Genomic DNA, 24,974 nt, shown 5'->3' with positions numbered 1-24,974 from the left:
ATAGCAAGGACACTCAAATCCAACACTGCTAAAAAAACACGTTGTATTAAAATAAAATCTCTGTATAAATCTCAAATCCTTGGCAGTTATCCTGTTAGTTAATAGCACTGCAACAGTCAGTCTGACATCTACTTTTATGGAAAGTTCTTATATAACTGTAGCGCTGTTAGTCTTCATTCATTCCTTACTGATGGGGCTCGAAACTGATCCTCGGTTCTGACTCTGCCATTGTGCCAAGCTCGCGTCAGCCAAAAAAAACTGTCATGCTAAGATTACCCATAGTGTCTCTCTCCCCATTACCTCAGATCTCGTTTGCTGCATATTTGTCAGGACGTGTCAAGCCTTTCACTCTCAGCTAAGTGTTTTTTCTTTGTTGATAAAACTTATTTCTTATTGTTGAATCTTTATCAGTTGATAAATACCTTCTCGCTATCTTTTATCTGGTAAAGTGCCTCTTCCTCCCCTTTACCGTTTTTCTGGTATTCTTCCCTACCATCATTGGTAGCTCCTGCCCTTACCCTCCGCGGTATTCTCGGGATACCATTGTTGGTACTCTTTTGTTTCCTCCTCCTCTCTTCTTTATATATTCAAAAATAAAAGTGTGTTTGTTATAGTGTTGTAGGTTTGTTGTTGATTTGTGGTATTTACAGGTGATAATGACCTTGTTTCTTTGTGGTTATGGCAGACAAAAAAGGTACCATTGGGTTTAAAGCTTGTGACCAGTATGCTTGTAAAATGCCGAACTCGGATGCAGATTTTTTGTGTATACTGCTTAAATGTGCCTCATTTAACTGTTCAACCACCATGTAATATTTGTGCAGGTTTTAGTACCCATACATTGAGTGAGAGACGCAATAAACTTACTTTAAAAGGACTACTCAAATCTCCTTTTTCAGAGGCTCTTTCTGCGTCAGAGGGTTCTCCCCCTCCTAGGAAAGAACACAAGAAGAGGAGCCATTCGGTTCCCTCTTCTCCTAAAGATCCAGAATGAAAGTTTTTAGAGCCTAGACCTAAATTGTCTTCAGTTCCCTTGGCACCAGGGCTCAAAACCCCTTCCTCTGTGCCGACTGTGGAACCTACTCTGATTATGACTACCAAATTGCCTTCAGCTTCATCGGCACCGGGACTTGAGTCCTCTAATTCGATGCTGATTACTGAACCGAAGTCTGATAAGACTATATCGGTACTGTCAACCTCTGTTCTCACTACCACAGTACCGAACTTGATGACACCTGTTCAGATTCTCCCTTCGACCCAAACAATAGTCTTCAATTCCAGTCACTTCCCCCCTCCCTACTGCATTTTCTACAGGTCAGTTGACCTCTGTTTCAAAGGGTAATCTTAGCCATGAGAGTTTTTTTGGCTGACGCAAGCTTGGCACAGCAGCTGAGTCAGAACCGAGGATTGCTTCCGAGCCCCATCAGTAATGAATGAAGATGAACAACATAGATGGAACATTATGGTAAGATATAACTTCTTTTTTCTGTCCAAGCTTAGCTTACACATCATTAAAAGTGCATCTTTCAGATATACTTCCTGACATTTGACCTGTTATCCAAGCAAATGGATAAGCAGTTTGAAGGCAGTCCTTTATCTCTGGTCCCCCAGGTGAATTGCAGCTCTAGCCTGGGACCTAAACTTCATGCTGAAAAAGCTGAACTTATCTGCTTTTGAACTAGATACTTCTGCAGCCTTGAAATTCTTGTCTTGGAAGTCAGCATTCCTGCTGTTAATCACATCAGTCAGAAGAGATTCAGGCTCCGTGTATTGACATGTTGAGAACTCTCCCTCATGTTTCAGGAAGACGAGGTTAATTTGCACATTTACCCTTCCTGTTAGCCTGAAGCTGTTACAAAAATAACAATGATCCAAGCTGTCCAGTTAACATTTTTCTTCCTTATGCCTCAGAACAGAGGGAAAAGAATTCTGTATGGTCATTCAGAAGCACAAACGGGATAGTGCCAAAAATTTGAAGGTTGAAAACATGGTTTGCTGCTTTGTTGAAGATAAGAAAAGATTGCTTGTGTTCAAACAGACCATTTCTAATTGAATAGCCAACTGTATTAATTTTTGCCACAGAACCAGTGAAAATCGGATCACACAGTGCAAGGGCAGCAGCATCTACTACTGCCTTCCTAAGAGGAGTTCAGTGCATAGGATGCTTTGGAAGGTACCACAAAGTCCTCTTGCCACACATTCTTCAAACATTGTAAGTTGGAACTCATATTCATGGCAAGAGTAGGGTTTGCCTTTGCCATTGTAAATGGTATGTTGCCCTCCACTCTCTTTCATTAGCCCAAGTATCTTACCTGCTTTTGGGGCCAGCTTTTATGACCTTCCTTGTGGTTACAGCTGTAACAGTCATATGCACAAAGAGTACAGTACAGTCATGTAATCAACATATTTGTCGATGTTCAAGTATGGTCACTTTTGCAGTCCTGATTCCCTCCCACCATCCCAGTTTCTTTTGACACACTGAGAGCTAGCATGGATACTGTCATCCATTTCCCTGTATATTGTCCGTGGTTTTCTTTCTTCCCTTCCTGTCCTGTTGTTCAATGTCTCAAGAGATAAAGCTGTCTGCAGGTCACAGACCAAGATCTCTGGGAATGGCTGGTAAGGTGCTGTAGCCTGTTATTTATGACAACACTGGCTAAGAGGAGGATGATTAAAAAAAAAGTGAAGATGGCCAGGCATTAACCATCTTTATACCAGGTGCTGTAGGATGTCCATATTGTGGTCATGTGGGAGCTCAGCTCTGAAAGTGTGGTCAAACCTCAGTCTGAGGACAAGATCCTTAAAGTAGGACTGTAACAGTGACCACGCTGTAACATCTGCAGTTATGGTAAATTGACTGCACAGCTGTACTTTCTCAGACATGGTTCAATATGGCAAGATTACACCTAGGGAAATGCTTAAAGCCCTTTATCACTTATCAGTTCGTATGATGCCTCTAAATACACTGCATATGAAAAAGATATATTGATGAGTAAGGAGCCTTTGGCAGTAACACTACCTCCGCTTCACCAGATAATGCCATTTTCCTTAACTGTGAAGAGCGAAATTTCTTTGTGAGCCAGTCAGGGTAGAGGTCAGTCCAGGCAAACTTGATGGCCCAGCCTAAAAGGGGAGCAGACTGACCACAGATGCATTGTACCTCACTTGGGTTACCACACTTAGCATACCTAGAAATGCACAAGGCCCTGGAGCAGGTCAGTATAAGGAAGCATAGTAGTTTGAAGGGACTTATGGTTGTGCTGCTGTTAGTGAAAGTCTTCGGGTAGATCTGAAGTCAGGAACCCTGTGTTTCAACATGAAAACCACCACAGTAACAGATGTAATGACACCCATTTGTACTTACTGGTCCATTACCACTCCGACCAGTCTTCATCTCATTATGGCAAAAGAAGAGGTAATCCACGCTTGCACATGGTTTGGAATAACTATAAATTTCAAGAAGTCAAATCTAGAGACAACTCCAATTCCTAGAATTCATAGATCATCTACTAGACGCAAGGTCAACAGTAGCATCCCTTCCACTTTCAAGAGTTCAAACTTTAAGGTCACAAGTCAACAAGATACTTCACAGTACCACAATCTCTGCTCTCCTAGTACTACAAACTCTAGGAGTAATGGCAGCAGCAGCGATAATCCTTGTTCCACTAGATAGATTTCACATGAGAATTCTCCAATGGATGCTGACATCTCAGTGGTCGATTCTTTATCTACTCTCGTCAGCCCCAGTATGAATTACAAACTTGTGAAAGAAGTCTGATATGGTGGATCCAATCGGATCAGTTGCTACAGGGTCATCCATTTGTCCCCTCATAGCCCAAGGCCATAGTGACCATGGACACTTCCCAGCTGGGGGGGGCATTACCTGGGAAAGACAGTCTAAGGCATGTGGTCCCCCAAAGAGGCCAATTTGCATATCAGTGTACTAGAGTTAAGAGCAGTGCTTTTTAGTGTTGCAAGCTTTTCAGGATGCTCTCCCATCAGGATCGATTGCAATTCAAATGGACAATAAGTCAGTGGTTTGGTACATCAACAAACAAGGAGGAACCAGATAGTACATCCTATGTTGAGAAGTGCTAAGGGTGTGGCAATGGGCAATATCTTCCAACCGCTTTCTCTTAGCAATGCATATTCTGGAGAATTCCATCATGCTAACAGAAAAGCTGAACAGGTGCATATTGTTATCTCACAAATGGTCCCTCAATCAGAAAGTGGCAGAACAAATTTTCCACAAATGGGTCCAGCCATTCTGCAACCTCTCTGATCACCCCTAAACAACAAGTGCAGCAGCTGTTTTGTCCTGATCCCCCCATAGGGGGAATCAGCAAGGGATGCTCTTCTCCACAATTGGCCCCCTGTATTACTTTACGCATATCCCCCAATTCCCTTAATCCTGAAATTCCTTCAGGGAGCTGCCAGGTTGAAGACCAAAGTTATCCTCATTGCCCCCTTTTGGTCTTGACAGATTTAGTTTACCTTCCTGTGGCCTCACTTAGTTCACCAACCTTGGATTCTGGACCCATCTCCAGACCTCCTGTCTCATCCAACAGGCATGACACATCTGGACCTTCCGAACCTCATGCTGACAGCTTGGTTTCTCCAATTCCAGTAATAGCCAAACAATCAATACTCTCTTCCCCTGTGCATCACATCTTGCTATCTTTCCTTAAGCCATCCACTTAAAAACTTTATGCTAGTAAATGGAAAAGATTTGTACATTGGGCTATTCAGAAGCATATAGATCCCTTCTCGGCACCAGTTAATCATGTGCTAGAGTTCTTGACATTGCTTTTCAACCAAGGGGCCAATTCTTCAACAGTGAGAGTCCAGTTAGCAGCAAGTTCTAATTTCCACATTGGATTTGATGGCCACTCACTAACTTCTCAAACTATATAAAGCCTTTTTGGGTGGCACAATTCTTAAACCTCCTTTTAAAAATCTCACACCACCGTGAGATCTCAGTTTGGTACTGCAGTCCTTGATTCCACCATCCTTTGAGTCTACCCATGATTGTGACCTAAAATTTTTGTCTTCGAAGGACCTTATTTTTAGTTGCCATTGCCTCCACCAGACGAAATTTGGAAGTTCAGGCATTGTTGGTGAAACCTCCATTATCTCATTTTCCATAAGGATAGAGAATCCTTACAAGCTAATGCATCCTTTTTGCCCAAGATAGTATCACAAGTCAGCATCAATCAATGTATTAATCATCCAGTATTCTTTCCAAACTATTTCAGCAAAGTTTGCTACACTTGCTTGATGTGCATAGACAATTATGTTCCTATCTTCATAGAACAAAAGATGTCAGAAAAACTGATCAGTTGTTTGTATCATTTGCTGGCTTGAAGTTGGGTGCACCTGTATCTAAAGTCACCTTAGCTAAATGGCTTTTACTGACTGTATTTCCTTTATTTATAACAAGACAGGAAAGGCATTGCCTTACAAAGTACTGCCTTATTCTACCAGAGCTTGTAGCTACCTGTTCAGTTTTCCACTCAAGAACTTCTGTGGATGATATTTGTCCAGCAGCAACTTGGGCTTCCCCTCATACCTTTATCTCTCATTATAAGCTGGATTTGGTGTCCAGAGGTAGAGCATCTTTGGTTCAGTGGTGCTCAGAAATGTACTTCCTTGAATCCACCCAGGGTTCTAAGTAGCTGTGGACTCTGTCCCATCAGTCGAGGATGGAATAAACATTGACAACATCAGATACAAAAGTTATGTACTTAACGTATTGTTCCATCTGTGTTGTCAATTTTCATTCCTTCTCGACTCCCCTCCCACCAACCCCAACTGTTTTTTAGGTCCTCTGTAAAAGAGTGAGAGGATGTAACTTTTGGCTTACATCCTTATCCCTTCACTAGCTCCAGAAGTGGCATTGCCCCTTCCTCTCTGAGACTCTCTTTTTATCCAAATTGTGCACGTATATGTATAAGTTGTAAGAGTACTACTTTCTTTAGTGCTTGCAAACAACATCTTAGGTAATGGGGAGGATGCACTGTGGGTAAGGGAGAAGTTCAAGAGTTCTGGAATGCCACAAGCTTTTACAAGTGGCCAAGTCAGATCCAAACCCATCAGTCGAATAGGAATGAAAATCAACAACACAGATGGAACGTTATGGTAAGTGCATAACTTTTTTTTTTTTTTTTTAAATCCATGTTACAGATTTAATCAGTCCTTTTTCTAATATTTTAGTCAGCTTTATAGTTCCTGTGAATTCAGCTTTACAGCTTTTTCTCTGTTTAGTTGCTGAGGTGTTATGGTATATTTGTTTTGCAGTTTCTTGTTACATCTGTACTTTCTGTAGCTATATTGTCAAATGTCTCAGTTTTGGGTATGGAGAATAAATCTTACAAAAAAAGTAAATTTTGGCAGAAAATCCTGCTCTAAGGTAGACCTCTGTCTTGTTCAAGAGAAATGCATTTCTCTGTTGAATGCGATATTTGTGCTTCTTCACACTCTCCATCTAGCATTAAAGAATGGTAAGAAAATAGTTTATATTAAAAAATAGCTCTGTATCCATTGCAGATAGGGCTACTTTGTACAGTGAGCACTGCTTTGGATGGACCCTATCATCCTCTAGGGCCAAACCCACACTTTCTAAGGATGATTCTGTTATCTACAGAAAGATGTAGGGAAAAAGAAAGCAGAATAAAGATGAGTTGTTAAATGGGTTAAAGACGGGGATTCCTTTTAAAGTCCTATTAAGAATCCAAGAGGAGAAGTCTTCTAACACTATTTCCCCTTCTGGTGTTCAAAGATTCTGTTTAGAATACTGTTTGAGAAATCGCCCATTCAACTGGTTTGAATGGAATGTGTGATCACTTTCATATTCTGAGTTATGCAAGATTTTTGCTTCCTCCAGACCATTTTATGCAAGATCCGTCACAAATCATTCCATCATCAGGGCTGAGTTCAGCACCAGTGTCGTCGTCATCAGCATTAGCCTCAGTTGACTTTGGCCTCAGGAGGGACTTCTCTCATTGGCCTCAAGTGTATGGTTGATGCCACTGTAGATGCTAATGATATATAGTCTTCTTCTTTTGCTACTCTCAGCACCTGTTTTTGCAGCAGCTTCAGCCTTAAGAAGGGACACTTTTTGTTGACATTTTAGCCATCCATAGTCTTTTCAGTTAGCTGGACAGAAGGGTTGGAGGCCTGTTACAGGTTCATTCCCAGATATATAGACGTCCTTCTATTCACATGTTGCAGTATTCTCAACACTTGGGTTCTCCTGTCTTGCTGCCCGAACATCCAGGCAGTATACAAAAGCTTGTAGTCATTGCTGGGTACGTGGGATGTCTGATGTTGGCCTAGGGAACATGCGCCATAAAAGTGACGTCTGCACGTACCAGACCTCAGAACTTTTCTGACACCAGTCAAACGTCAGCTGTTCCTGCCATGCCCCATTGGGGACATTTGTTTCTTTTGATCACTGCTTTGTGTGTAGGGTCATGTCTTCCAGGAAGGGAAAGTGCAGGTGTGGTCATCCGATCCCCCATAAAGACACCCACGAGCTTTGCTTTTTTTGTTTAGGGCCTACGCACAGCCAAAAGTCCTGCTCCATCTGTCAGGCCTTCATCCCGAAAATGCTACACAGCCGTCTGCACGCATTAAATATTTAACGCTACCCAGCCATCTGCACGCATTAAATATTTACCTCGAAAACCAGTGCCTTAAGCACTTAGCCTTGGGTATGGAGGGACCGTCCGGTCAACCCGTCGAGCCACCTAAGAAAAAGACCAAGATTATTAGGCCTCTAGTTGCACCTCCTCCACCCGACGTCCCTCCTTTGGCTAACGTCAGCCTGGAGGAATGTTCTTGCCATTGATACGGGTATAGTGGGTACCAGTGTGGAAGCCACAGAACCCAGCGCAGATGGCACATCCTTGGAGGTAAGGCAGGCATTGGCTTTTGACTGTGAGGGGGAACCTTGGTTCATATTGGCTACTCAGACAGATCACTCCTGTACTTCACAGGCTTGCAAATCCAGGCCTACCTTGGTCCAGATACCTGCTAGGCCTTCCCTCAAAAGAAAAGAAAAAGGAAACCTATTTCCCCAGCAATTCAAAGCCAGCCAGATTGGCAGGCCTTTTCTCAAAGCCTATTTAATGCTTTTATGGCTCTGAGGCCTTGCTACACCCTTAGCCTCCCCAGAGCCGCCTCCTGTAATGAGTCCTAGGCTTCAGGTCTTGGACCCTTCCCAGCCTGAAGCTGAGGAATCCTCTAACTCTTTTTCAGAGGATTTCCTCTTCTGTGTTCCACAAATGCCATCTCCCCTTGGCTACGCCTCCCCTGAAGAAGACTTTGCAGAAACTGATTTCCCCAGATGAGGACCTTATCTTTGGAAAGACCATTTCAAAGATGATGGAGCATTTCAAATGGAATTCCTGGGAAATGACTGAGCTCCAGAAGAGGTACTGCAAACTTCTTCAAATGGACTCCCCTGCTCCTTCAGCTATTCCCCCTGTATTGCCTGCATTTCTGGATGCTTTCAAGTGCAGCATCACTTATCCCAGACTCCCAGCCTCCTGCTCCACGTAAGCCTGACAGATTCTACAAGGTCCCTGAAGGGGCAAATTCTTCATTAAGTGCCCTGCAGCAGACCCTGGCACTGTCTTTGTCAGTTTATAAAGCCTCCAAGCTCCTTCCATCCTCCTCACTTCTCCCCAGAGACAGTAAGACCATGGAACGCCTTGGGAAAAAGGTCTATACTTCATCTACCCTGGCATTTAGGGCAGTAAATTAACAAACCCACATGTCCAAATATGCCCTAGCCCTTTAGGACAGGCCACAAAACTGCTCAGTAAAATTCCAGAGTCTACAGCCAAAGCTCAGTTATCTAGCCTTATGTCTTTATCTTCACAGATCCCAAGGCACTCGGTTAAGTGCAGTTACAATGCAGCAGAAGTCTCTGCTTGGTCTGCTGCAATCTGCTTCTGTGCTCAGGAAATATTCCTAGCTTAGGTTACAGCCACTTCCTGATGATATCAGAGCAAGACTTAGATGTACTCCTGGATAACTCTGCCCTTTTTGGGTGAAAGTTGGAGGAATTATTCAAAACTCTGCAGCAAAAGAAAAAGGAGTTACGGGACCTAAACACGTTTGTCTCTCTTATCCCTAAATTCCACAGGAATTACCCCTCTAAGACCCAATTTGTCAGGAAGTACTCTACACCCCCTCCTCCTCCTAGGAGCAGAAGGACTACCAGGAAACAAGCCACTCCTTCCAGACCCCAGTCCACAATCTCAATTTCAAGACAGGGTGGGTAGTCTGTGACTGCCTGCCATCCTTAAAACAACCCCCAGGCACCATCCCCCTTTCCCTAAGGCTCTCACTGCTTCCCTGTGTGGAAAAACATCAACACAGACAGGTGGGTCTTGTCCATCATACATACTGGTTATTTTATGACCTGGATCACAATCCCTTCCTTGAGAGGCATTCCACAGCTCCCCAAAGAACAACTTCCATTATTTCAACCAGTTATAGACAACCTAATGGCCCAGGGAAGAATTCAGCCTGTCCCTAGGTCAGAAAGGGGAAAGGGTTTCTACTAAAGACTTTTTCTAGTCCCAAGAAAAGATGGTCCCTGGAGACCAAGTTTAGATCTTTTCCATCTCGACCTCTTTCTGCAAGTACCCACCTTTTGGATGCTCACTCTGCATGCCCTCTTTCCCTTGATCTTTCCTCAAGGGTTCTTGGCCACTTTGGACATCAAGGATGCCTACCTACACATCCCAATAAGGCCCAGCTACAGGAAATATATGTGGTTTTCTGTGGCCTCCTCACATTTTCAATTCTGTGCCTTGCCTTTTGGGCTTTCTGCAGCACCAAGGGTCTTCACCAAGTCCTTGGCACCAGTGGTGGCCTTCTGCAGGACCCTAGGGATTCATATTTTCCCTTGCCTAGATGATCTGTTCATCCAGGCAGACTGCACAGAATCCCTGCAAAACCATTTAAAAACAGTAATTTCACTCTTGCAAACACTGGGCTTCAAGATAAATTATCCCAAGTCCGACTTGACTCCCTCTCAGGACCACATTTTCCTGGGGTATACGATAAGAACGTCTGTCATGAGGGCCTTTCTGCCACTCCAAAAGGTGGAAAGTTTAAAGCAGTACCTGCTTATTGTCTTCCAAGCCACAGACCTGACTGCCAGGCAGTACCTCAGACTCCTTGGTCACATGGCATCAACCATTCCCATGTTACCATTAGCAAGGCTCCACATGAGGAAGCTACAGTGGTACCCAAGGTCTATATGGACACAGCACTCTCATCCTCTAGAGTACAAAATCCCTTTCCTTCCTTGCTTGAAAAAAGAGATTCAGTGGTGGGTGAACCAAGTGAGCTGCAACTCAGGACTCCCCTTGCAGCTTCCCCTACCAATGCAGAAGATGTATACGGATGCCTCGGATCTGGGTTGGAGAGCAACCATGGGTTCACTGAGAGTCCAGGACACTTGGCTGGACTCCTTCAGACAGGACCACATCTGTATCGGAGAGATGAGAGCAAATTTGTTGGCCTTAAAGGCCTTCCAACGCGGAAACAGGACCCACTAAAGTTGTTCACAGACAACACTGCAGTTCTGTGGTATGTGAACAAGCAGGGGGGAACAAAATCCTACTTGCTGTGCAGACGTAACTCTCCAAGTGTGGGAGCTTGCCACAACGCAGTGAATCATACTACAGGCTCTGTATATCCCTTCAGAACAGAGTACGCAGGCAGGCACATTGAGCAGGTCCATGTCACAGTTCTACGAAAGGATGCTCCACAGGGGGGGTGTTCTTGGATATAGTCAACAAATGGGATATACCTCAGAGCTGTTTGCCTCCCCATTAAACAGACAACTTCTATCCTTTTGCATCAGGCTGCCCAATCTCCTGGCAAAGGCAATGGATGCCTTCTCAATCTCTTGGAAGGGGATGTTTCTGTATGCACCCCCCTTCCCACTTCTACAGAAAGTCCTGCTGAAAATTCAACAGGACAAACGAAAAATCTTCTTGATGACTCCCTTTGAGCCAAGACAGCACTGGTTCCCCCTCCTCCTGTGTTTAGCCATGGACAATCACCACAAGTTGCCTCACAGAGTGGACCTTCTCACACAGGACAAGGGATCCCTAATACACCCACACCTATACTCTCTGAACCTTACTCTGTGGGTGATGGAATTCTGATCCCTTACAAACACCTTTCCAATGAGGATGTGCTCTCAGACCTGCAGGAGGCCAGGAAACCTAATACAAGGAGATCTTGTATGCCTAAATGGAAAAGATTCCCCTCATTGTTCGGTATATATTTCTCTGAGGTCCAGGCTAACATGGGAGGACTATGGCTGACCAAGTTCGCAGATGACTGCAAACTGGGTGCCATAATCGACTCGCCGACTGACACAAGCATCCTCCAAAAGGGTCTCACAGAGATGGATAACTGGTGCCAGATCCACGGCCTTAAGCTAAATGCCAAAAAGTGCATAGTCATCCCCTTTGGGAAAAACAAAGTGCCCACAAATTACCACATAGGTGGTAATCCATTAAGTACGGAAGAAGTAATTAGGGACTTGGGGACCCAAGTAGACAGCAATCTCTCCTTTGACAATCACGTTGCCAAAGTGGTTAGAAAGACCTTCTATATAGCCCACCTTATCATGAAAGGGTTCACATCAGATCGAGAGGTCATTGTGCCCCTCTAGTCATCACTCATCAGGCCCATAATTGAATACAATGCCCCATTTGGGATGTACCTTACCCGACACCTGCAGCAACTGGAAAGACCCCAAAAGTACCTCACCAAGAGGATCAAGGGACTCAAACAGATGCCCTACGCAGTTAGGCTAAAGAAACTCCAGCTCTACTCAGTTGCTTACCGCCTACTCAGAGGCAATCTGTGCCTGACGTATAAAGCCATGTCCAAACCAGAATTAATGGTCATGCTCCACCTCAGGAAATCCAAATCCCTTAGAGCTACACGCTCCAGGGACTTAAACCTCAGCACAGAAATAAATAAGACATGCTGGAGGGACAGATTCATATCCCAGAGGTTCCCCTCTGGAACAAAATCCCAATCCATGTTAGGCAGAGCCCCTCAATGACCCTCTTCAAGAGAAATCTTGACGAGTGGATGGGAGATCGTAGGTTTACCCCTGGGATCTCTTCTGTGTCCCTACTAGACAGAAGCACAGTAAACTAACCTTAAAAGGGCTATCTTCTGTGACCTACTATACAGAGGCACAGTTGACTAATCTAAAAGGGTGGCGAAAGCCAAACACACTCTGGCTAGGCTTATAAATGCCCTAGGGCAGATAGCCTAGTATCAACCTATGAACCTATGGTGTCTACAAACACAGTTGGACCCTTTCCAGGGTGATGTCCCTTTGGTACTATCATACTTGTGTGAACTCTTGTAGTCAGGATTGGTGTACTCCTCTGTTAAAGCTCACCTTGCTCCTATTTCAGATGCTCTGTCTCTGGATCCCCCACTGGCTTCTCGATTGCCTGTTAAGCAGTTCTTAAAAGGGATTTTGCATCTCAGGCCCCCCAGGAAAGCCATCCCTCCACCCTGGGACCTGAATTATATTCTGGAGAAGCTCACTGTGGCTCCCTTCAAACCAGCGTCTAGGGCATCCCTGAAACACTGCACTTGGAAAACAGTACTACTAGCTGTTCTTTGTGTTTCACTGTTGCAGTCATGACATTTGGGTTATCCTGCCAGGGTAGCCCTCAGTCGGCCTGAATACCAGAGACTTAGTATTTCTGTGTCAGTTGCCCTCACTCCAGGACTGGCGTCAGGTCATCAGTGGTATAAAATAAGGCAGCTGACGCCATTACATCAGTCTTTCTTGCCGAGGAGCCCAAAGCAGAAGCAGTTCGCATGAGTGCCGGTCAGCCGCTACCGGAGTTTTCCATTTCCAAATTGAAGTTGAAGTCTTCTAAAGCTAAGTACCCAGTTGGGGATCTTTTTTTCTTGCTCTAACCGATGTCAGAAAAAGTTAACAATTGTCTTGCCTGTGGAAAGCAAATACCACACCGTGACTTTCATTCTTACTGCGGCACTTGCTTAGGCCCAGACCACAACGTCCCCCAATGTCGCTTTTGTGCTTTATTCAACACCAGAACTATATGTCAGGCCGTTATTGTAGCTAGATATTTTCGCTCTGTCCTCGAATTCTGATATGGCTTTGGTAAGCCATTCGACAGCAGATCTTCTGAAAAAACGTACTGATAAAAACAGAGACAGACAGCACAGGTCCAAAACTGCCGACAGCGCATCCGTTAAGCTAGTCGTCAGTTCTCCGGTCCTCAGTGAGGTGCTTTGGCATCCCCTGATGCCCGCTTCTGTGGATTCGCAGGCCACTACTGAGACTCTTTCAGAGTCCTGTATGCCACGAGACGCTTCGACTAAGGATCCTGCGGATGTCTCTACCTTGGATGGGTCCTGAGCCGCTGAGCAGGCACCGGCTTCCAAGGAAGTAATTTGCACTACCGATTCTTGACACAGACTGACAACTTCTTTCACATCTACCGCTCTTTCGAAAACTGCTGAGTTTCTAAGGCCCAGGGTACGAACCACACCCAAAAAAAACGATGACCCAAGCTCAGGCACCTGCTTCCTTGCCTCAGTCTCAAATGCTTAAAATGGCAGAAGACCTTATAATGCTTATCAAGGGAAGCCAGGCTACCCCTTCCAAAAGAAAGAGATTTGTCCCCAGTAGTTTTATTTGAACAGGAGTCTGATGACTCTGATGCATCTGAATATGAAGATATGCAACCCCTCTCTGCTTATGAGGATTCTGTTGCAGGGGAATCCATCCCTTCAGCCTCTCCACCCGAGGACTTTTCCTTTGTGGAAACCCTACATACCTTAAGGGAGCATTTCCTGTAGAAATGTCAGGGCTACCCTCAGTTAAAAAAAGAGACTCAGGGAATTCTTAGATCTTCCACAGCACAGACCTCTGGCCATTCCTCCTGTCCTGGATGTTATGGATGATGTTTTTATAGAATCCAGTTTGACCCCTGACACCCTCCCTCCTGCTCCCAGAAAATCTGACGGGTACTAGAGTCCCTGACTCTCACAATTTTTTTTCAAAAATCCTACTACTGACCCTGAGGTTATCTCTCAAGGACCTAAAGGAATTAAAGCAACTTCTGCTAAGAATCCCACCCCCCATAGCGATTCCCGAGCATTAGACAGATGGGGTAAAAAAGTATACACCACTGCTACTATTGCTGTTCGAGCACTACATTGTCAGTTCCATATGCTGAAATATCAGCAACATACCATGGAACTCCTCAAACAAAAAATATCTTCTTTTCCTGCTTGTGCAGAAAATAAAAGTGTTACAAGAGTTAATGTATTCTGCAAGTCAAGTAACTAAGCTCACCTTACAGTGTGGTTTTGACGCCATATAGAAGCATCTTGCAGGGCAGCAGTCACCGGTTCTGTCCTTAGAAGGTATGCTTGGCTTAAGGAACAGCCCTTGCCAGACCATGTCAAATCCAAATTATTAGACACACCCTTGTGCAAAGACAACTTATTTGGCACCAAGGCAGAAGAGGTCTTAAAAAAGATGGAAGAAAAAGCTAAATCTATGCAGACAGTTAAAGACTTCATGCAGTTCCAGCCACCCGAGGTTCAGTAGGCATTGCCCCTCCAGGCACTGGTCCTTTCCTGCACCCTTCAGGTCAGCCCAGCCCAGACCACGGGGAAGCAGGCTCCCCAGACAACAGCCCCAAGGAATGCAGAGATCTAAGCAATGGAGTTCCTCCTCTTCAAAACCAGGGAGTGCTAAGCCACCCCCTCTTGGTAAGAAATCACAATGACTTTACACTTCCACCCCTTCCCTCTGCCCACCTGCTCTTGCCCCTAGGAGGAAAACTCTCCTTCCACGCAAGCACCTGGGCCACAATTACCAATGACTGCTGGGTTCTCAACAGTGTCCCAGGGATACAAATTTTACTTCCACACACTACCAACCCCAAAAGGGTTCCCAGATCTTTCCCCAAGCCAGTGGGCAGAGGTCAGAAAGCAAGTCCTTTCACTGCTGTCTATGAGGGCAATAGAGCATGTTCCTGCAGAACAGATAAGCCAAGGATTCTATTCCAGACTCTTCCTGGTACCCAGAAAAGAGGGCACATGGTGCCCCATCCTCGATCTATCCATTCTAAACACCTTTCTGGTGATACCAAAATTCAAAATGCTCACCCTCCAGCAACTCATACCTATCCTGTCTAAGGATGCTTGGTTAGCCACCCTAGACATAAAAGAGGCCTACCTCCACATTGCAGTCAGGGAATCATGCAGGAAATATCTCCGTTTCAGGACAGTATCCCTGCACTTTCAGTTCTCTGCACTTCCCTTTAGCTTATCTACTGCTCCCAGAGTTTTCGCAAAATGCCTGGCTCCGGCCATTGGCTTTTGCAGACAAAGGAATATCCAGATTTACCCTTACTTAGACGACTGCCTAATTCAGACAAACAGGAAAAGCTGCTTGAGAACCTGGCCTTTGTCAAGTCGCAACTAACCTCCCTAGGGTACACAGTCAACAAAAAGAAATCCAAACAAGTACCCACCCAAAGGATTATATTCCTGGGAGCAAGCCTGGACACATTATCCCTGATGGCATTCCTTCCACCAGAAAAAGCAAACTTTCCTGACAGCTTACTTCTCTCAATTAGCCACCAGACCCCAGTTATGTGCAAGAAAAATTCTGCAAGCTCTGGGGTTCATGGCATCTTGCATTCTACTTATTCCATATGCCAGACTGCATATGAGGAAACTTCAGTGGTACCTAAAAAGCCATTGGTATTAACCCTCCCAAGACGTAGAGACTCTCATACCCATGATACCTTACCTCAGAAAAGATTTTCTTTGGTGGGCAAGAGCATGCTCCCACAACAAGGGACTACCATTCTCACCACCCCCCCCCCGCCGTCCAGACCCTCACCACAGATGCATCAGACTATGCCTGGGGGGCACACCTGGATGGCAAGGTGCATACAGGGCCAATGGGAGCCCACAGCAAATCCATCTGCACATCAACCAAAAAGAGATTATAGCTGTCCAGCACACCTTGACCGCTTTCAAGCCCCTTCTCTTCCCAGGGTTCTCCTGATCAAAACAGACAACACCACTGTGATGAGGTATATCAACAAGCAGGGAGGGACTCACTCCTACGGTCTATGCAGGGTGGCCATGACCCTTTGGCACACAGCCTCTGCCATGCAACTCCACCTGTTAGCACAATTCCTACCAGGTTCTCAAAACTCCCTGGCAGACCACTTAAGCAGAAGTCTTCTGGAGCCACACGAGTGGCAGCTCGACAAAAGAACTTTCACTCTGATAACTCAGAAATGGGGCACCCTGAAGGTCGACCTCTTTGCCTCCCACACCAACCATCAGCTGAGCAGGTTTTGTACCAGGGAGCATCACTGCATGGTTTGGAAAGTGGATGCCCTTTCCTTCCCCTGGGTCAGTTTATCAGTCTATGCCTTTCCTCATCCACAGAGATAAAGGAGGAAAAGTCAAGGACAATTCTTATTGCTCCAGACTGGCTTGCCAGCACTGGTACCCACTGCTGGCGCAGCCTGTCCCCACTGCCACCATTGCATCTCACTCAGATTCCAACCCTCCTGACCCAGAGGGAAGGAGAATTCATGCATCACTAATTGCAGACCCACAGTTTGGCAGCTTAGCTTATTCCCTAACCCCCGATCAGTCTGCCAACCTCAGTCAATAGATGTCGTACGTGAGGCCAGACGCCCTAGCTCTAGAAAGTCTTGGCAAATGGAAAAGGTTCAGCACCTGGATTCAGGCTAAGGGAGCCGATATGGCACAGCCCTCCCTCCCTCCCTCTCATCCTGGATTACTTAGCTGACCTGGTACACAGTGGTTTCTCTTTTTCCTTTATTAAAATTCATGCCTCTGCTATCTCTGCTCATTTCCCCACTGAGCAGCCCCTTTTCTCACACCCTCTGATCAAACAGTTCTTAAGAGGGGAAAGCAACTTGAGGCAACCAAGAGGAGCACCAACCCCAGCGAGCCAGCTTCTTCAGCAGAGCTAAAATTTCTCTCCTGGAAGACGGCTTTCCTTCTGGCCATCACTTCAGCCAGAAGGGTCTCTGAGCCGCAAGCACTAATGGCTGTGGAACCCTTCATCATCTTCCATGCTGACAGGGTGTCCCTCAGGACTAACCCATCCTTCATGCTCAAGGTGGTGTCCAGTGTGCCTCTCAACCAATCCATTCATTTGCACACCTTTTTCCATAACCCACAGAACAAGGGGGAAAGGATCCTGCACTCTCTAGATGTCCACAGACAGCTCAGATTCTGTCTAGGTAGGGCTACATCCTTCAGAAAGTCTGATCAATTGCTGGTTAGCTTTGCTGCAGGGGCAGAGGGCAAAGCCATCTCCAAACAAACTACTTCCAAATGGATAGCACACTGCATCCATTTCTGTTACAAGCAACACGGTAAGCCTCCCCCCAAGGGGGTCAGGACTCACTCCACCAGGGCAGTCTCCACCTCTGTAGCTTTCCTCAGAGGAGGCCCCACCAGGGACGTCATGGAGGCTGCCACCTTGGATATCTGTTCACACCTTTACCAAACATTACCACCTGCCTATCTTCTCCAAATCCAGGGCAGGGTTTGCCTCTGCAGTCTTGCAGGGCATCCTAGCCAGCCCCTAGTTTTCCTGACTGCCTCCACCCATTTCCACAGCTTTGAGAATCAACCCAAATGTGATGACTGCAACAGTGAAACACAAAGAACGTAGTACAGTTGTGTACACTTACCATAAATGTAGATGTTCGAGCGTATTCACTGTTGCAGTCCTGGTTTCCCTCCCTCCATCCCCCTCTTCTTCTTCTCTTTCCATACAAGGAACATATTGGTATTTACTTTCTACTAGTGGGGTTCTTCCACCAGAACCTGGCTCCCACTTGGGGGCTCCTGACAGGTTAAGGCAAGAAAAACTGATGTAATGGTGTTGGCTGCCTTACTTTATACTACTGATGACCTGACGTCAGTCCTGAAGCGACAGCAACCAACGCAGAAATACTAAGCCTCTGGTATTCTGGCCGGCCGAGGGCTACCCTTGCAGGGATAACCCAGATGTGATAACTGCAACAGTGAATACACTAAAATATCTACATTTATGGTAAGTGTACACAACTGTACTTTTGTCCTTAGAAAGAATCCAGATATTTTCAGTGATTCTCCTGGATGCCTCCACAGAAGGGTTGTCCAAGGAGTCAAGGATATTTTGGCAGTTGGTCAGAACCAGATGTTACCAGTTATGGACACTTGCATTCAGTCTCAGCTGTCAGGTTGTTAACTAAATGTATGCCCTTAGTTGCAATGAACCAGTGCCAAAGAAGGTTAAGATATTTCCTTACTTGGGCAACTGGTACTAAGCCAGTCCAAACAAAAGACTAATTTCTTTGAGACTGTCTCTTTTGAATCTCATTCAGTTCTTGGGAAGCACAGTGAACACTAGAGTCCCAAATGGAGCCCTCTTTAGTGCTGTTATTTACTGGATGGATAGCGTCCAGCAGAGCATATCTTTCTTTGGTCAGGATTCTTCCCTTTCAAAGTTTTATAGTTCAGATTGTTTAGTTACAGACATTCCCTGTTTTTATTTTCCTTAAAACATTGGCTGTCAAGGCAGCAGCTGTTTATGCTAGACCGTATGAGTGAGTTTTTCACAGGACCATAAAAGACTGGTGGTCACAGTTAACAGATCCTGTAGCATTATACATAATTTTCCATTGCTTTCAAGTCCTGTATAAATTGTTTGCTTCGTTCTCTGAACAAGTGCCCTAATCCCAGTAGCGTCTGTTGCTATTGCTTTGCCCATGGTTGGGGAGGGGATTGCCAATGGCAGACTGTGTAGAGTCCCAAACTGAAACCAGTTTGTACATTAGCATTTTAGAGATTAGTACATCGTTCATCACATTGCAGGCCTTTCAAGACTTCCTGTCTTAATGTGCAGTTGCCATACATACTGTCGGTACACAGTGGTGTAGTACATAACAAGCAGGGCCAATTCTGTCGTCCCTCCTCTATGGAGATGTTATGAAGGCATGGAAATCAGCTGTGTCCACAAATCGTTTGATTTCTAACCACATTCCTGAGGAGATTAGTTGGGTTGGACACGCTGTCATTTCGTACAAAAAAACACCTGCTAATCATTGGAAGGCTTCAGAGCATCTCTAAGACTGGTATATCCTGATAATGATACTGTGAGTGAAAGTTGGACTGTTTTACTTATTAGTTTACTGCGGTGAATGTGTAACTGAGTTTTTATATAATTTTCAGCTTTTGCATCCGTGTGTGTATATATTTGTTCCAAGCATTGTGATCCCGTATTTTTTTCAACAGATGTTTCTGGTAACAATACTCCAGAGCTTCTGTGTGCTAAGGAATGTTGGTCTCCCAGTAATTCTGAGGTGATGTGCAGAAGCCCTTCAAAGTTCAGCAAGGTAAATGCTGCATTTTTATTCCTACTGTGTATTTTGTATGGGCAGGGTTGTTAATTTGCTTTTCTAAGTTTCATGTTAAATTATATCGATACCATGTTTACACATCAATTAATTTGGTATGCTGTTATTAGTTTGAACATCTTTGCAATTTATTGTTATTTATTTATTTATTTATTTTTAGCCCCTGCTTTCAGCTGTTTGCAGATAATTTTTGTTGTTTCTGTGTGGAATCTGTAGTTACCACTCAGTGAAGTCAGAATTTTTGCACATGTTAAAAATAAACTTTCAGCATGTATTGTGAGAAATATTTGAAAATGAGATAAAAATGTTACCATGTAATTGCAGTTTGCCTATTCTTAAAAATGTCAGTTTGGATTTTCCTTGACACAGTTCTCATTAAAGTATGCAAGTCATTGTTTTATAACTGCAATATTGATTCTTCTAATTTATATGTTGTTCATTTGCCTTTTTCCTTTCATATAGCCATGTTCACCAGCACCTTCCCTTTCTGTGCATTTACTTGGAAAAGAACCTGGAAAATTGGATTGTCAACATGAGACTGACATACATATAATGGAGGCAGAGGGCATAAGCCTTGAAAAGTCAGAATGTCATCAGAAGCTGCATTCTCAGCATCTTACAAATGCTGTCCAGTCCTTGACAAAAAGTCATCCTCCACAACAGCATTTAAGAAGTTTAAGTGAACAGTGTTCACAAAGTCAAACTTTGGTTCCTATGAAGTTGCAGTGCCCTCCATCACCCCATACAGAACATTCTCCTATGCCTGCTACTCCTCAAACACCATTGCAACATGGATATCTTTCACCAAAGCCTCATTCCCAGCAGATGGGATCTCCATTCCGATCTCACCTTTCTCAGTCCTCTCAGGTTGGGACTCCACAAAGAGATTGTCAAAGAGGATATTATCCATCATCTCAGAGTCTTCAGTCCTCACCTCAGCAACAGACTGGTGGATCTTTGTTTAACCAGCCATCATCAGGACATTCTTCAACAAGTTATGGTCAGTTTAGCCAGCAAACTGTAAGTAGCACTGCTGTTCCTCTTCCTCCACCACCCCCTCCTTGTAGTTATTATCAAAACCAGCAACCTTGTGGGAACTTTCAAAGTTTTGGTCATTTGCAGAGTGGAATTCCTCAGCAAGGATCATTTGTCACAGGATCTGGCCAAGCAGCGGTTTCAGGACATCATGCAACATCTTCAGGGCATTATGTGTCTCCTCAGAGTGCCAGTTCACTTCTTCAAGGTTCTCCATCAACAGTTCCTCCACCACCACCACCTCCTCCTCCTCCTGGGACTGGAGCTCATCATTCACCTCCATCAGGATTGCACCAACAGCATCAAGCAGCACTTGCCACAGCAACTGTTCAGGCAGTACCAGCAGATCAAGGAACGCACATTCAATCCCAGTCAAGCGGACATCATTTGCCACCATCATGTTCTGCACATCACCACCATCATTCACTTCCTGCAGCAGGATCCCAGACACTGCCAGCACAGCACCAGCATGCTCATAATACTACACCACTGCCCCCTCCACCTCCACCACCACAGCAACAGAATTCCAGTTCTTTAGGATCAGGACATCAAGCCACAGTACAAGGATTGCAACATCAGACTCACCAAGTACCTCACCATTTTTCTTCAGGTGCTCATCAGACATTAGCTTCTTATTCATCACAAGCCTCACATCATGCTGCTTTAGGAGCTGGGCCTCTACAACAGTCTGCCATAACAGGACCTCATCATCCTTTACCAAATCAAGGTCCAGCTAGTATTTCAGCCCCTGTAACCTCAGGATTTGGTCCTCATTCGAGCCCTGTTAACCTTAATGGAAGTCCGGGACTTCAGCAGGCACCAGTTCCTGGACAGATCCCTGTTCACCGACCGCAAGTGCCACCAACTTTTCAAAATAATTATCATGGCTCAGGCTGGCATTAGATTGGACTACAGAAACTAGAAACTTTTTTAAAAGTGTGTACATGTTGTAGATATTTTATGCGTACCTATTTGTGGTACTTTTTAAAATTTGTAAATTAAACTTTGTATAAAAGAAAGTACCAGTGCTAATACTTATTTTTCTGCATACAGCCTTTTGTAAAGTCTTGGAATTGTACATGTGCTGTTAACCAGTATTATTTTTTTGTTTGTTTGTTTTTTGGGTTGTTTTGTTTGTTTTTGTTCGTTTTTCTAAATAAACATTCCAGCAGTTTTCCAAGTTGTGTAAAGTTAACAGAGACTTCAAAACTTATTGTTCCATTTGGTTTCATTTAATGAATGGTTTCATATTATTTTTTATACTTTGTGTCTATATATATATATATATATATATATATATATATATATATATATATAAAATGTGTGTCTATATATATATATATATATATATATATATATATATATATGTGTATATATATATATATATATATATATATATATATATATATATATATATAAACACACAGTTTACTGTCACCACTAATAGATTTTCTTTTTGTCAGCCACTGGCTCCATGTTATTACAGCATATTATATTATTGAAAACAATGCAATACAAAACTTTTTGTGTGTGGCACATGTTTTTGTTTGGATATTTGTAGAAATGTAATCTAATGTACAGAAAAAAATGGTTTTGCAGATGCTTTGTAAATATTTCTTATGCCTGTAAAGTTTGCTCTTGCTTCTATCCCATTTTGAATTGTATATACAAATTTATTTTACAAACTGTGTATGTTTTGTGAAAGTAATACATGTCCTTTTAATTTTTTAAAGAAATTGTCACATTGTAGCACTGGTCGGGCATTTTAATTCAAAAATAAATCACAGTAATGTCAGTTTTACAGAGTTGATTGTAAATCTTGTCTTGATTTTTAAAAGATTTGCTATGTTTTCCTTGTCAAACAAACTAGCATTTGAAATTTAGTTTTTTCTATTGAATTCGTTTTTAATATGTGACCTTGTCTGGTGTAGAACTTAAAACATTGTTTTGACATGTCCTTGTTTAACAACCATTTGCAACAGTTTATGTACTGAAAATGTTAAGTATGATTTTTTTAACTAATAAATTGTTGATCTTTGAGTGGCCCTATTCTGAGGATTGCACACTTGGATGCATCCTCCCTGTACTCTTGACACACAGCTGCTGTTAAGATGACAAGCTACCATGGTTTTGGTTTTCAGGACCCTAAATTGCAGAATTGCCCCTGCACTTGGTATCCCATTCCTTCAGTATTCACAGATGATGATCATTTGATCACTGCTGCAGTAGTGCTAGCTGTATGGGTTATAACCTCTCAAGGGTATAGCAGTGGGCCAGCTTTCAAAGTTTAGGGGCACCTTCCAATTATCCACACTGCCACCAGCTTGGGCAGACCTAAAGAAAAAAAATAGTTTTAAGTGCTAAGCCCTTCAGAGCATTCCTGCCTCGAAAAGTACTCCTCTTACCTGGCTTTCATTGATCAGTGTTCTGCTAACAGTTCTCCATTGCTGGGAAGATAGTTTTTTTCCCCCCAGAGGGAACTTTCCACATTTTATTTTTATGACATAAACTTTAATGATGTCAGTTTTCATTCTGTCCTCAAATGATGGGTTCGGATCCATTCCCTCGGATCCAGCTTGGCCATTGCAAAAGCTCATGGCAACTAAACCCTCGAGCTTCTGCCTTACCCATGAGGCACCAACCCCAATTACCTTAGATCTCATTTGCTGCTTTAAGCAAAAGACGTAGTCTTCATCTTTCTCGAGTGTTTGTCAGATAAGTTTCATATTTTTTTTCAAAAACTTACTTTAAAAAAACTTTATTTTACTATCCCTTACCTTCATCTGTAAATTTCTTGTTTCCTACAATTTCTTAAATGTTCTTCTGTCTGTAGTACATTTTTCTGTACCTCTCAGATACAAAGTATCTTTCTTACCCCTACAACACTGTCATAGCAGTCTTTCTACCATTGTTGGTATTTCCAGCTCTGTTTTTCCTTTATTCCCTTATCAAATAAAAGAGAGAGTGAGAGAAGAAAAACACTTTTGTCCAATTAAATTCTATTGTTAATGGTGGGAGATAAACTGGCAAGTTTTAAGAAATGTATGAAGTGTGGGCACAAGCTGCCACTTTCTGATGATCACACACTGTGTGGCTATTGTTAGGTCATCTCCACTTACAAGAGGATTGTTCAGTATGTTGTCATGGCTTTAACCCTCATGCGTTAGTAGAACAAAAAAAATAAATTGATTCTAAAAGGTCGTCTTTGTGTATCTTTTGGAAAGGCTAAATCTGAGGGTTCTTCCTCCTCTAAAACAAAAAAAGTACAAAAGTGTAAAAAAAAAAATCTCCGAAGCCATCTTCCTCCTCCTCCTCAGCTTTGGACTCCTGGAGAAAGAGATCTCGTAAGGATCCGGTCTTAACCCCAAATCCTAAGAAGGCTAAAATTCAAAATCCTGACAAGGAAACATTATCAGATCTGATGGGAGTCAAAGCTCTTGGATCTGACTTTGTCTGATCCAGTGCAATCTGCCAAATTACTACCCAGAACAAGGTACTCTGTCTCTGGGTCCAGTTACTGACAAGGTACCTTCTCCATTCTTAGAAGACCCAGGTCTCCATCCATATACTCCACTTGCTGTTACAGAAGCCTTACAGAAGAAGATATGGAAAGACTGGTGAAGAAAATTCTCTTGGGGCAGAGCCAGATTGGTATTCCTTCAGCTCCTACCCCTCTGAGTCAGGAGATCCATATATCTGCTACTCCTCCATTGCAGATTCCTCCTCCGAGTCCTGTGCCTTCAGAGTTTTTGGCTTTGAGTCCAGATCCATCTGGCTGATATTTGAGGATAACCTTATCCTTGGATCCAAGATCTTCTCTGAAGGCTTTGATTCCATTGGATCTGGAGAGCTCCCAGAACTGGAGTCTGCCTGTCGAATCCGAGGTGTTGCTTTAGTCTCAAAGGCTTTTGAAGCCATATCTGCACCTCGGAGCCTTGGCAATGGATAGCTCAGCTCCTCCTTCCACCTCAGAGGTTTTTCCCTTAGAGCAGGGGAGGCCTACGATTCAGAAACTTGTCTTCTTGGTTCTAACAAACTCTGTCTGTCTCTGAGCCTGTCTGACTTTGAGGCTGCAAAGAGAGTATTTTCTGCCTTGACAGGTCAGACGGATTCTCCCCCCCCCCCGATCCTAAGACTCCAAGCTTCTTCATCTCCTTCAACAGGGACAGCCAGTACCAAAACCCCAGGCTTCCGCTAAAGGAGTTGTAATCTTCGCTTCTGGTACCTCCCCAGAGCACCCCACTGAGGATGTCCCTAAGAGGATGTGTAAGAGTAAACACATAGACTCCCGGGAGGAGTCCATCACTGAAGAGACGGATTTCGATGAAGGGGAAGGGGTCCTCATGGTCACCTCCTGAAGATGTCTACTTTATTGACATCCTAAAAATCATTAAGCAGAGAGGTGGTTGGACGTCCAGCAACCCTACT

At 43.9% G+C, this 24,974-nt stretch overlaps 1 protein-coding gene across 1 annotated transcript in view; it reads left to right on the top strand.

The window, feature by feature from the left end:
* Window positions 1-21,827, top strand: part of KMT2E (lysine methyltransferase 2E (inactive)) — a gene marked incomplete in the record, with an annotated part of 3,388,239 nt that extends 3,366,412 nt beyond the window's left edge. Inside the window, 2 exon segments of the mRNA XM_044088526.1 lie at window positions 19,390-19,490; window positions 19,974-21,827. Of these exon segments, the coding sequence (XP_043944461.1) occupies window positions 19,390-19,490; window positions 19,974-21,449 (1,577 nt within the window).
* Between the last annotated feature and the right edge of the window lie 3,147 nt (window positions 21,828-24,974).

Source organism: Protopterus annectens, chromosome 11.part0 (assembly GCF_019279795.1).
Source record: "Protopterus annectens isolate FY-2018-M chromosome 11.part0, PAN1.0, whole genome shotgun sequence".
Taxonomy (NCBI): domain Eukaryota; kingdom Metazoa; phylum Chordata; order Ceratodontiformes; family Protopteridae; genus Protopterus; species Protopterus annectens.
This window is presented reverse-complemented; position numbering and strand designations above follow the sequence as displayed.